Source organism: Stegostoma tigrinum, chromosome 1, assembly GCF_030684315.1.
Source record: "Stegostoma tigrinum isolate sSteTig4 chromosome 1, sSteTig4.hap1, whole genome shotgun sequence".
NCBI lineage: Eukaryota > Metazoa > Chordata > Chondrichthyes > Orectolobiformes > Stegostomatidae > Stegostoma > Stegostoma tigrinum.
The window spans coordinates 108052702-108065789 of NC_081354.1; the positions used below are offsets into that span (position 1 = coordinate 108052702).

General features: G+C 42.2%; 1 protein-coding gene across 1 annotated transcript in view; it reads left to right on the forward strand.

Annotated features, from left to right (window-relative positions):
* The window catches only part of LOC125457782 (mast/stem cell growth factor receptor Kit-like), a 92245-nt gene that overhangs the window by 31215 nt on the left and 47942 nt on the right, over nt 1-13088 (forward strand). The window contains exon 5 of the mRNA XM_048542378.1: nt 12368-12530. Within this exon, the coding sequence (XP_048398335.1) occupies nt 12368-12530 (163 nt within the window). The remainder of the gene's footprint in view (nt 1-12367; nt 12531-13088) is intronic.

Here is a 13088-nt window from a genome sequence, read left to right on the forward strand (position 1 = left end):
TCTCTGGGAAATTAGGAATGGGCAATAAATGCTGCCTAGCCAGTGATGCCCTGATTCTGTGAATGAATAAAAAAAAAATCAAGCTGCTGGACATCTCTGTGGGTAGGTTGGTAGCTGTCATAGAGACCCAGGCCAAGCAGTCTCAAAGTCTGCTGGGTATTCAACCAGAGCTGTTCTCTATCATTCCAGCTGCTAGTGCTCAGCACCAAAAGCAAGTCAATGTGGGGGCAGGTGTGGGAGAATGAGGGGCCTTGAGCTCCCTCCAGGTGCCCCCTTACTCACAAGGAGATAGAGCAATATCAAGGGGTACCCAGATGGAGGAGGAAACTCATACAGATCCCCCAGAAGTCTCTCTCAGGACATTCCTCACCACCTGACCAAAATTCCAAAATCACCAGGTTCCACTGTCAGGCAGGCCCCTTTCACTCTTGCTACAGGAACCTGGGACTGCCCTGCGCCATCATGGGATGGCAAGAAAAAAGTAAACCATGTAAGGACTCAATGTAAACACCTTCCCATATTTATAAAAATACATTAGCTTCTCATAAGCAGTATAAGTGAATGCCTTTCTAGCTGTCTACAACATTGAAGACAGAGTCTAGCCATCCTTAGAGTGACATGATGTTTCAAGGCACAATGTGTGAAGGGAGCAGATCCTGCACCTTCTGCGAGCTGCAGAAACCTGGAAGGTTATTGCTACTTTGGTCACAAATGTCAATCTGCCCAGGTGCCAATTCACTACATGTGGGTCACGGGCATTAGTGGGACTGCTGTCTGATTCTGTATGAAATGGTCAGGGAAGCTGTGGCCAGGATTTGGACTGCACACAGTAGATTAATGCCTGAGGTACACAAAGTGCGTACTGGAATAGCTGCAGGAGTGTTTCAGCTTCAGTGGATGGGGGTCTCTGTTATGCCGCTGCCCTTTGAAGGTCCTCACACCACCCACAATTGAAACCCTTTCCTCACAGAAGGAAACACAAGGGAAAGCGTACTGAGCAACTGTAGTAGATTCGCTAACTTTAGGTACATTTAAGTCGTCATTGGATAAGCATATGGACGTACATGGAATAGTGTAGGTTAGATGGGCTTTAGATCGGTATGACAGGTCGGCACAACATCGAGGGCCGAAGGGCCTGTACTGTGCTGTAATGTTCTATGTTCTATGTTCTAATTGTGTTTAAAGGCATCAGGACCTGATGAACTATATCATAGGGTCTTGGAGGAAGTGGCAGCAGCGATCATAAAGACCATAAGACATAGGAGTGGAAGTAAGGCCATTTGGCCCATTGACTCCACTCCACCATTTAATCATGGCTGATGGGCATTTCAACCCCACTTTCCTGCCCTCTCCCTGTAGCCCTTGATTCCTTGTGAGATCAAGAACTTATTGATCTCTGCCATGAAGGCATTTAACGTCCTGGCCTCCACTGTGCTCCATGGCCGTGAATTCCACAGGCCCACCACGCTCTGGCTGAAGAAATGTCTCCTCATTTCTGTTTTAAATTTATCCCCTCTAATTCTAAGGCTGTGCCCACAGATCCTAGTCTCCCTGCTAAAGGAAACAACTTCCCAACGTCCATCCTTTCTAAGCCATTGATTATAATATTCTCTGGATTCTAGAAAAAAAGTTGCAGTGCATTGGAAATAAATGTATTCCCTTTATTCCAAAAGAGAGGCAGAAAGTAAAAATGAGGATCAGGATTAGGCTGTTTGGTCCCTCAAGCCTGCTCTGCTGATCCCACATTCCTAACATCTACATTTTTGCCCTCTCCCTGTAACCTTTGATTCCCCTACTTGTAAAGAATCTATCTATCCCAGTCTTCAAAATAGACAAGGATTCTGCCCAACAGCTTTCTCTGGAATGGAGTTTCAAAGACTCATAACTCTCTGAGAGAAGCAATTCCTCCTCATCTCAGTCTTACATTGGCCCCCTTTATTCTGAGACTATGCCGTCCGGCCCTAGAGTCTCTGATGAAGGGAAACATTGTCTCAGAATTTACTTTGTCAAGTCCCTGAAGAATCCTATATATTTTAATTTGAACATGGGCTACTTCAGTATCTGAGGAATTGTGAATACCGTACAATCATTAGCAAACCTCCCCACTTGTGATGGACGGAAGGTTGTTGATGAAGCAGCTGAAGATGATTGGGCCTCGAACACTACTCTGAGGAACTCCTGCAGAGATGTCCTGGTGTTGAGATGACTGACCTCCAACTGCCAAAACTGTTTTCCTTTCTATGACTCCAAGCAGCGAACAGTCTTTGCTCAATTCTCATTGATCCTAGTTTTACTCAATGCTACCCTTCATCAAGTGTGACCTGGATGTCAATGGAGTCACTGTCATCTTACATCTAAAATTCAGTTTTTTTTGTCCAGGTTTGAGTGAAGGTCGTAATGAGGTCTGAAGCTGAATGGCTCTGGTGGAACCCAAACTGGGTGCCATTGAGTAGGTGCTGCTTGATAGCAGAATTGATGAAACCTTCCATCACTCTACTGATGATCAAGAGTAGACTGGTGAGATACTATTGGTTGGGTAGGATTCGTCTTTTCAAAGGATGTATTGAATTGGAAGAATTGCAGGTCAGATTTCTGTTTCACTAGGCTATTACCAAGGCTCTGCGGTTTGGATTATGAACTGAGATTACATAAAGCAGGTTTCATCTCATTTATTTTTAAAAAATATCCTGATTAAAGCTGTAATTCCTGATTAATTTATGACTTTGAAATAAGCTGATAAGCTAGATGGAAATAAACTTTTCCCACCTAGATATCTAGAACATGGGCTCTTGATCTTAAAATCATAACTCGACCCGTTGAGAAATAAATCAGAAATCACATCTTTGCACAAGAAGATGGGAAATGTGTGAGGCTCCCTCCCACAAAAAAAGAATGCAGTTGATGCTGGCACAATTAACAATTTTTAATTTGAAATTGAGAGATCTTTGTTGACAAAGGATATTTTGGATTATGGAGGCAAGAGGGTAGATGGTGTAGGATGAGAGATAATGGGAACTGCAGATGCTGGAGATTCAAAGATAACAAAGTGTGGAGCTGGATGAACACAGCAGTCCAAACAGCAGCTTAGGAGCACAAAAGCTGACCTTTCGGGCCTAGACCCTTAATCAGTCCTGATCCCATTAAATTGAGAGTCCAAATAACTGCATTATTCACTCAAATGGCTAAACTGTCCGTGTTACTGTGTATGTACATTGTTGGGGATCGATTTTCCTACTCCTCTGATCCTCCCAAGCCTGCTGTGTTCCTCCAGCTCCACACTGTGTTATCTCCAGCTCCAGCATCTGCAGTTCTTACTATGTCTGTTGGGGATCAGTTGGCTCAGTTGGCTGAGAGAGCAGCTGTATGATCTGTCAGAACTATGATGAGTTTACCTTTACATGAGTGATAATGGGGACTGCAGATGCTGGAGAATCCAAGATAATGAAATATGAGGCTGGATGAACACAGTTGGCCCAGCAGCACCTCAGGGGCACAAAGCTGACGTTTCGCTTTTGTGCTCCTGAGATGCTGCTGGGTCTGCTGTGTTCATCCAGCCTCACATTTCCTTACCTTTACATGAATTGTGATAACCCCTTTAAGGCCAATGAGGAATCACTAATTGACCTCTTCATGGATCTTATAGGGACATATGAATTAGGAGTGGGAATAGGCAATTCAGCTGTTCGAGCCCAAGCTGCCACTTAACATGATCATGGCTTATCTCATCCTGGTCTCAACTCCACTTTCCTGCCTGCTCCCTATAGCCCTTTATCTCATTTTTCATCAGAAACATATCTATTTCTTTCGTGAATCTATTGATTGATTCTGCCTCCACTGCACTCTAAGGCAGTGAGTTCCAGAGATTCTCAACTCTCTGAGAGAAGTAGTTTTTCCTTATCTCAGTTTCGGACCTACCTCCTGCCACTCTATATCTGTGAACTCTTCTTCGAGACTGTCCCACAAGGGGAATACCTGCTCAACATCCATCCTGTCAATCCCATTTGGTATTTTATATACCTCAATCGGATTGCCCCCTCATGCTTCTGAACTCCAGCAAGTATAAGTCCTAGTTATTCAACTGCTCCTCATACGATAGGCCTTCCATCCCTGGAATCAACCTGGCGAGCCTCCTGTGAACTACCTCCAGTGCCATCACATCCAAAAGCTTATTGAGTGTGAGTTCCCTTAGTAACAGGCAATGGCCTGCCTGGCTGAAACTCGTCACCTGAGCCCAATTCAAAGCAGGCCCAGTCCTTCCTGTTCTCCCTACCCACTCCAAGCCCCAAATCACTTTTGATAGTTTGCATTGCTCATAATGGGCTCTTCATGTAAATTTCTAATTGGCTGCATGAATGAATACAAAAAAAAGTCACAGTAATTTGGTGGTGGAAAACCTGTTCAGTTGCATGTAATAACACATCCGAATATTAGAAAGAAGTTAAAAAAAGCAGACACAGAGGGGTCCTATGGTACAGTGGTAGTGCCAATATCTCTGAACTTGGATGCCTGGCATCAAGTCCCACCTGCTTCAGAGGTGTGTAATAAGATTGCTAAACAGGCTAATTATAAAAACAAGCAAGCTGGGACAAACCAATGTATGTCATGAGTAGAGGCTCTATTTTGGTGTTCCACCATAACTGATCCTTTCTAGTTGAGCTTCCTGAGTTATTAGAGTTATAAAGCCATTGGGTAAGACCTACCCATTTAAAGCGCTTGTGAAACTGGAGATGATTTATAGATGGTTCATTGATAGCTTTCTCTTAATTCATTCGTTTCTTTCTTGCAGATTAAAGGCCAAAAGTTGCAGACAACTATCTTGGTTAGAATTTATTGCAAGTCTGAATAATGGCCCTTTCTAAATATTGAAAAATGTCTTGTCATAGATTAATATATGGACATAAAACATGAAGACTGGGCATGAGATTGGAGGAAGGAATGAAGAGGACAATGTATTCATATAAATAATATCTCAGGAATTTGGCTCGTTGTTGCCTTTGCTAGATTGCTTTCACTTTGTAGCACTATTGCTTATTGTGACAAGAGGATGGTAGTGTAAACAAGGCAGTAATCGAGTTGCTAACCTGAACCTTGGGAAATAAGCAGCAGTTTTCAACAATCGGTCTGTATTCTGCTGCATGACATCTTTGCATTCTTTGTGATATCTCTCCAATGATTTTGAAACAACTGATGCAACTGTTTTTGTGTTGTTACACTGGTATGAATTTCCTCTTCCTGACCACAATATCAAAGGGAATTACTCAACATAGCTTCAGGCAATACTTCAGAACCGTTTCTTAAAAGAACCTTGTGGTTATAATTAGTCAATGATGACAGAATCTCATTCTTTTGATATCTAAGAAGCTATCCTTAAATCTTAATCATGTCGCTTTCATTCATGTCAGGTCAATGTTCCCATTTGGAGAATGGCATCTTGGCTCAGTGGTTAGCCCTATTGCCTCACAGTGCCAGGGACCTGGATTTGATTCCATCCTTGGGCAACTGTCTGTATGGAGCGTGCACATTCTCCCCATATCTGTGTGGGTTTCCTCTGGGTGCTCTGGTTTCCTCCCACAGTCCAAAGATTTGCAGGCTTTGTGGACTGGCCATGGGAAATGCAGGTTTACAAGGATAGGGTGGGGTGGGTGGGTTGCTTTTTGGAGGGTTGATGTGGACTCAATGGGCTGAATGGCCTGCTTTCACACTGTAGGGATTCTATGACTTTGCAAAGAAGTACTATCCTGCTCCACTAGACTTATGTATATTATCCATTATTTCATAAGCATATAAGGAATTGGGTATCATCTGCATTATAAGATATAGCTCCTTCACAGTGGATCAATTGCACTGTCAGCTTAAACCTCTGACAGCTAACTGACTAGATTCTCATGAGGTGATGCAGTTTAATAACACAACATGAAATTGTTGTTCGTGCTGTTCATGCTGTTCTTAATTGTGAAATAATGGGTCAGTTAAAAATTAACTTATGCTTCTAACAATCTTGATAGATACCAGCAATTATAAAATAAATTAGTGTTTCCATTTGATCGCTAAAAGGATGACGAGTGGTGTCCCACAGGGTTCAGTGTTGGGGCCGCAGCTGTTCACCTTATATATTAATGATCTGGATGAAGGGACTGGGGGCATTCTGGCGAAGTTTTCCGATGATACGAAGATAGGTGGACAGGCAGGTAGTACTGAGGAGGTGGGGAAACTGCAGAAAGATTTAGACAGTTTAGGAGAGTGGTCCAGGAAATGGCTGATGAAATTCAGTGTGAGTAAATGTGAGGTTTTGCACTTAGGAAAAAAGAATACAGGCATGGACTATTTTCTAAATGGTGAGAAAATGCGCAAATCAGAAGTACAAAGGGATCTGGGAGTGTTGGTCCAGGATTCTCTAAAGGTTAACTTGCAGGTAGAGTCCGTAATTAAGAAAGCGAATGTAATGTTGTCGTTTATCTCAAGAGGGTTGGAATATAAAAGCAGCGATGTGCTTCTGAGACTTTATAAGGCTCTAGTTAGGCCCCATTTAGAATACTGTGTCCAATTTTGGGCCCCACACCTCAGGAAGGACATACTAGCCCTGGAGTGTGTCCAGCGAAGATTCACACAGATGATCCCTGGAATGGTAGGTTTAACGTACGATGAATGGCTAAGGATCCTGGGATTGTGCTCATTAGAGTTTAGAAGGTTGAGGGGAGATCTAATAGAAACTTACAAGATAATGTATGGTTTAGAAGGGGTGGATGCTAGGAAGTTGTTTCCGTTAGGTAGGGAGACAAGGACCCGTGGGCACAGCCTTAAAATTAGAGGGTGTAAATTTAAAACTGAAATGAGATGACATTTCTTCAGCCAGAGAGAGGTGGGCTTATGGAATTCATTGCCGCAGAGTGCAGTGGAGGCCGTGACGTTGGATGCCTTCAAGGCAGAGATCGACAAATTCTTGATCTCAAAAGGAATCAAGGGCTATGGGGAGAGTACAGGGAATTGGTGTTGAAATGCCCTTCAGCCATGATTTAAATGGTGGAGTGGACTTGATGGGTCGAATGGCCTTACTTCCAACCTATGTCTTATGGTCTTATGGTCTTATGGACATGGCAAGGTTTCTCTTTCATGTAACAAGTCTAATAGAATTATTGCTAAACATGAATTTATAGGTTAGGCATACTTTAAACTACAGACACAATATTCCCCTTTTACTTCTCATGCAACAAAAAAACCCACTTCACAGGTATACTTTGTATTGTCCCTTAGGTAGCCATTTGATTTTTCCAGACCCAGTCAATAGTGATTCTCAGCTCCTAAGGTTTTCCTTTTCCTTTGCCTTCCTTTCCTTTTCCATTGACTTGCAAGGTGAAGGCTTTTCCTAACAATTCTCCCACTAGCACTAATTAAGCAAAATTTCTAGTCTCCTGTCAAATCCTCATGAATTTGTTTTTTTTCCTCATCTGAGTGCAAAGCTCCTTTCACAATTATTGCATGATTATCCAGAGACCTTCAGCACCTAGCTGCTTCTTCTCTGTCAGATCCTGGCACACTTATTATGTTAAAACAGGCCAAGCAGCATCAGAGGGGCAGTAAGGCTGATGTTTCGGGCCTTGACCCTTCTTCAGGTCTAGGCCTGAAATGTCAGCTTTCCTGTTCCTCTGATGCTGCTTGACCCGCTGTGTTCATCCAGCTCTACACCTTGTTATCTCTGATTCTCTAGCATCTGCAGTTCCTACTGTCTCAGAAACACTTACTATGTTGTGACTTTTCATGTGTGTATAAGAAAAGCTTTCCATCTGACATCAAATTCCAATGGAATGTTAAGCTCTTGGACCTTGTATCCAAGTAGAAATGTTAATTAGCTTTTCTTTAGCATCCAAGTCACTTTCATTTTGGAACAAATGGTCAGCTTATAACATAATTGTTAACATCCAATATCCTGAAGGACATTGGAGAATGACAATAAACATAAATGTTGCTGCCATTATTTCCAACTATGAATGCTTCGCAAACAACTAGGACCTGTTATTAGGTAGGCTTCAGAACAGGTTGTATGACTCCTTCATTCTACTGTAAATTAAAAACATAGCTTCAAATCATAACATTCTAATAAATCTTAAATTAATTGTGATTTTCAGAATAGTTGAGGCAGATTACATCCCCATTGGATGGTTTTCAAATCAAATATGATTTGCATTATTTAAGGCCATCCTTTTGGAGGTGTTTAGTGTGGGGGAGGGGGTGTAATCAGATGGGAAGGTGGTAGGCAGAAACCTTGCCACATACCCTCCTGTGCCCCGGTCAGGACTGGGGTAGTAGGAATACCAGTGGATGGTGTTTCTGCCTATTGCCAATCGACTCACGTAATGAGTTTGAGTGAGACTCCCATCACCTATATAAGCATTGCCGTTAGTGTCCCTATCCTATTGTTTACACTAGAAATAGGCTGGTTAATGGATGCAATTTCAAAAAGCGACATTCTGCTTGCCTGCTTGAAACTTGCCTGTTGACTTCGAAGCACATCTCAAATAGTTAGCTATTGCCACACTTGAAGCTGAAGGGTCATTAGACGGCATGGGGTCAGCATCACAAATTGAAACATAAAGGATGTTGGCTCCACCTTTGTGTGCAGCCTGCAAGTTACTCGCATTGAAATGGACTTAGAACAGTGGATCAAAAGTCAATTCCATAATACCTACATGACTCCAAATGCAGCGTGGGTGGAATAAATCACTTTTTTCTACCGGCGTGGAGTAAAACTATCGGGATCAGAGGTACTGGTAGGGGCAATTGCATTATTTATGTTTCTTCTAATTCAATAATGACATCCATCTGTTTTGAATTTACACTTCATGAGGAGTTTATTCATTGTCTGAGAATGCAGATAAAAGTATGGCCTCAAGCAATCAAAATCATTAAATTGTGAATAAAACTTGCTTCTTTGTCATGTCAGCTAACCAACCGCAATGTAAAAAAGGCATTTTAAAAACAGATCCTGAAGCTCCCGGTTTACAAACATTCCGTAGCAGGCAATACTTTACAGATTTCAGAGTGACACCCTGATCTGTAAGTATGCAAGCACTTGTTCAGTGATGCAGAAGGAAGCCATTTTGTTTGGGATGGATGGGGTGGTGATGCTATCATGGTGGCTTACTGGTGGAATTCTATTCCCAATGTAGCATGGACACTTTGATTATGCAATGTTCAGTTGGATAAGATCATATATCTCAGGTCCTTAGGAGGCATGACAGTGAATTCCTTGGGAAACCTGCATGCTGCACAATGTGAGACTGTAACATGAGATTTCATTGTGATGAGGTGAGAGTACAGAAGTTCCATTAATAAAATCGCTTTATCTTTCTGACGTTCTCCACAAATTACCTGCTCACAGATCTTGAGAATGCCATCACTGAAACCATTTGTGGTCTTGGTATTACTCTACAGGCAATGTGGTATGAGGTATTGACTGCAACTTTGTTAGCAAGTTGCTGTGGACTCCAGACAAAGAGGCAAAGTTGAAGATCCACCATAGATATGGAGGAGATTGATGAGACTCTAGTTTTATAGGCCCATGCTTTCACAGTATGGGTGCAAATTAAGGATGTCTTGGGGCATCTCTGAAATGATGCCAGGTGCTGGAGGAGAACTTGCCCCAGAAGAACAGGTGCCAGTCCCAACCCGGTGGCCAACAAGCTACCCTGAATTTGTATGCCAATGCCTCATTTCAAGGGGCAACAGAGCACCTCTGTGCATCCCCCAATCCTTGACCCAAGAAGGCATCTGGAATGTTCCTGGTGCTATTTTATCCAGAGTACGGCTGTTTCTATCCTTTCTTAGTGATGAGAAGACTCAAGCAGTTTGGACAGTGGCATTCTTCACCATCATTGGCTTCTCCCAGGTGCAGGACACTAGCAATAGCACTCACAGGCTACCTGTAGGGAAACAAGGACTACCCACTCCAACATGGTTGATGAAATTTTTGCGTAACCCTCAGACTGACACAAAATTGAGATACAATGCTGTCATATTCCTACCAGAGCCGTATGGAACAGACCACAGCGCTCCTCAAAATGAGGTTTTGGTCTCTGGATTACTCCCATGGGGCCTTGCAGCATAATCCAGAAAGTATGTGATGCATCTATGTGTCAAGCTGTGCCCTTCACCACTGGCACTGACAATGGGGAGACTTTTGGAATGCAGATGAAATGGACAAACAAATACAAATTTCTAAGGAGAGAGATGATGCTGAGGATCAGCATATTGACCAAGAGCTCCATCCAAGACAGCATAACAGAGCAAGTCATCACTGAGCCTGAGAGGCTAGTGATAAACCATTGCAGCCTGATTCCAGGATGAATAAGCTGGATTTGAAAATTCTTTCATTCTCTAACATTCAGTAAGATCACAGCTGGAGATTATTGAGCTCAATACCCTAACCCTTGATGTCCCTTGATCCTTTCACCACAACAGCTGTATCTATCTCCTGGTTGAAGGCACATAATGGTTTGGACTCAACCACTTTCTGTGGCAGTGAATTCCACTGGCTCACCATTCTGTGAGTGAAAAATTTTCTCCTCATCTCAGTTGTGCTTTGGGTTTAGCCACATTAAGTGCAATGCCTTAGCTGCCAAGGAATTGGTTGCCTGTGAGATATGAGCAATGCTTGACCATCACAACATTTTTGAGGTATTTGAAGAGATTGCTCATCACTTAATGAGTGTGATCTAACTGGGTTTGATGGTAGCAATTATACAAGAACAGACATTTTAACTGCTCAAGTGAATGTGTATTTACAGAAGTGTAAGGTTATTTACAACAATGGTTCACAGTACCACATGTTGCCTTCAGCCAGTTTTCTTCTTCATTGGCCTCCCATTATGTCTCAACGAAGTTGTGACTTCTGCAATTAGAGTGAAGGGAGCCAGCCTCACGGTAGTATTTGTCATTTGGTGCCTCTGGGCCTAGAGAGTCAAGGCCTGTTGACACACTGCTGCCCAGATGCAGACTCACTTTCATCAACCATGGATTTTGGGATCACCACTGGGGACGTGCAAGGTTCAGAGACCTCTGAAGTCTGTGCATGGAAGATGCTTCCGGAACAAGATGCTAGTACATTTGCATGCTCTCCCTCATCACTCCTCTCTCCCTCCCAACCCCTCACCATGCCTCTCTACCTTGTTATGGACACAATTAGATAAAGGGTAGAATTGGTTGTGATAGCATTTGATGGAAAATACAGATAGATAGATGGCAGTTGATACAGAAGTGGTGGTGAGGTGCCCCATCGAATGAGTGGGAAGCCCAGAGGGAAAGGCGGATTAGTACTTTTGGAGGATGAGGAGAGTGTGAGCTGCTGAATAGACACAATATATGCAACAGTGAGAATTGTAGTCAGGGGCCTTGGTGCGAAGTATATGCAATGTCAGAGCAAGAGTGAGCGGTGGCATATCAGTATAACCTAGCAGAGGGAAAGTGTTGGCATTTACCCTTGTGGAGCTGAGAAATCATTAACTGTACTGCTGGAGATACTCTTCATTTAGGACATAGCACTGACCTCAGCTACAAGTTAAAGGATGGCCCTCTTCCCCAAGAAGCCATCCAGAGCTCCCGGTCTCTGTCCATCAAGTGGGGAATATACTTTCCTTACCTTTTAGCCATGTATTCTTTGTTGAGACTGAAGTATCACAGTGCGAGGGCCAGTTCCTCACTTGCAGTTTCTAAAGTTGTGTATAGCCGGGTTTGAAATATGAGGCTTGAGAAGTGAAAGCTAGAATGTCTTGGCAGTGATGGCCTCGTTTGCATCCAAGAGGTCAGTTGCATAGTGAATGAGGTGAAGGATACAAACTTGTATGAAAAAAAGTTGCTGTGAACCTTGAACGGAAAATTTCCTGACCAACAGTTTATTCAGATGGCTATAAAAATAATATGTTTAAAGCTTCAATTAAATGTGCAGCATGGATAAATATATGTATGTATATTGTTAGCATGTATTATTAAGCTTGTCCTTGAAGAAAGTTAACGTCTTCGACTAACAGCATTATCTGGAATGCCATGATTTATCACAATGTGATTGGGAAAAGCAAACAACACGAATGAAGAGATAATAGGAACTGCAGATGCTGGAGAATCTGAGATAACAAGGTATCAGAAATCATTCCTGAAGAAGGGTCTAGGCCTGAAACGTCAGCTTTTTTGCTCCTCTGATGCTGCTTGGCCTGCTGTGTTCATCCAGCTCTACACCTTGTTATCAACAAGTATGAAATTCTGCAAGAGATTAGAGTGATGAGTTGCAGTGCTGAGCTTAAGTGTAACTGTCAGTGTTAATTTAGAAAACAACTGACTGCATGTAATAAAACTATTCTTTCTTATGTATCATTTCTAGCCTGCTAAAGTGACAAAGTCTTCCAACAACTTTCCCAACCATTATCAAACCATACAAACGTTGCGCATTGATTCAGTGACAGTCAACGATACTGGACGTTTCACCTGTTTTGCGAGAAATGGTTTTGGCTTGTCAAATGCTTCAGTGTTTCTGCAGGTTGTAGGTAAAATCTTTGATTACAATTCATCAAAAGCTCAATAACTGAAATAATGTCAGCTAAGTTCATATAAAAAGTTTTAAAAAGGTCAATGCAAAGTGGTTTTCTCTTTGTATCAATATAAATTTTATAAAGCATTTTGAGAATGAAATCCGCCAAAGTCTATTCAACAGGCTATTTGTCCAGTTTTGATCCATATTAAATTTTAAGTCACAAACTAACTCTGAGTGACTGATATAAGGTTTTATTTTGTAATAATTCATTCTTATTATGTGAGTGAGTAGAGCGTGGATATAACTGTGACTGATTAAGTTGAGTCTGCAGCGCAGAAACATACCATTCGGTCTAACCAGTCTGTGCTAGCACTTATGCTCCACAGTAGCTCCTTCCTGCATTTATTAGAAGGCTAGATAGGCACATGCATTTAAGGAAAAGCTGGATAAGCAGACGTACAAATGATTAATACATCAGTGTTAAATTTCTCTTCAGTGAAGCATTAAATCTGTGTTAATAACTTTGATTAAACAATGAAGTGAAAAAAGTTGATACAAGCACAGCAAATAT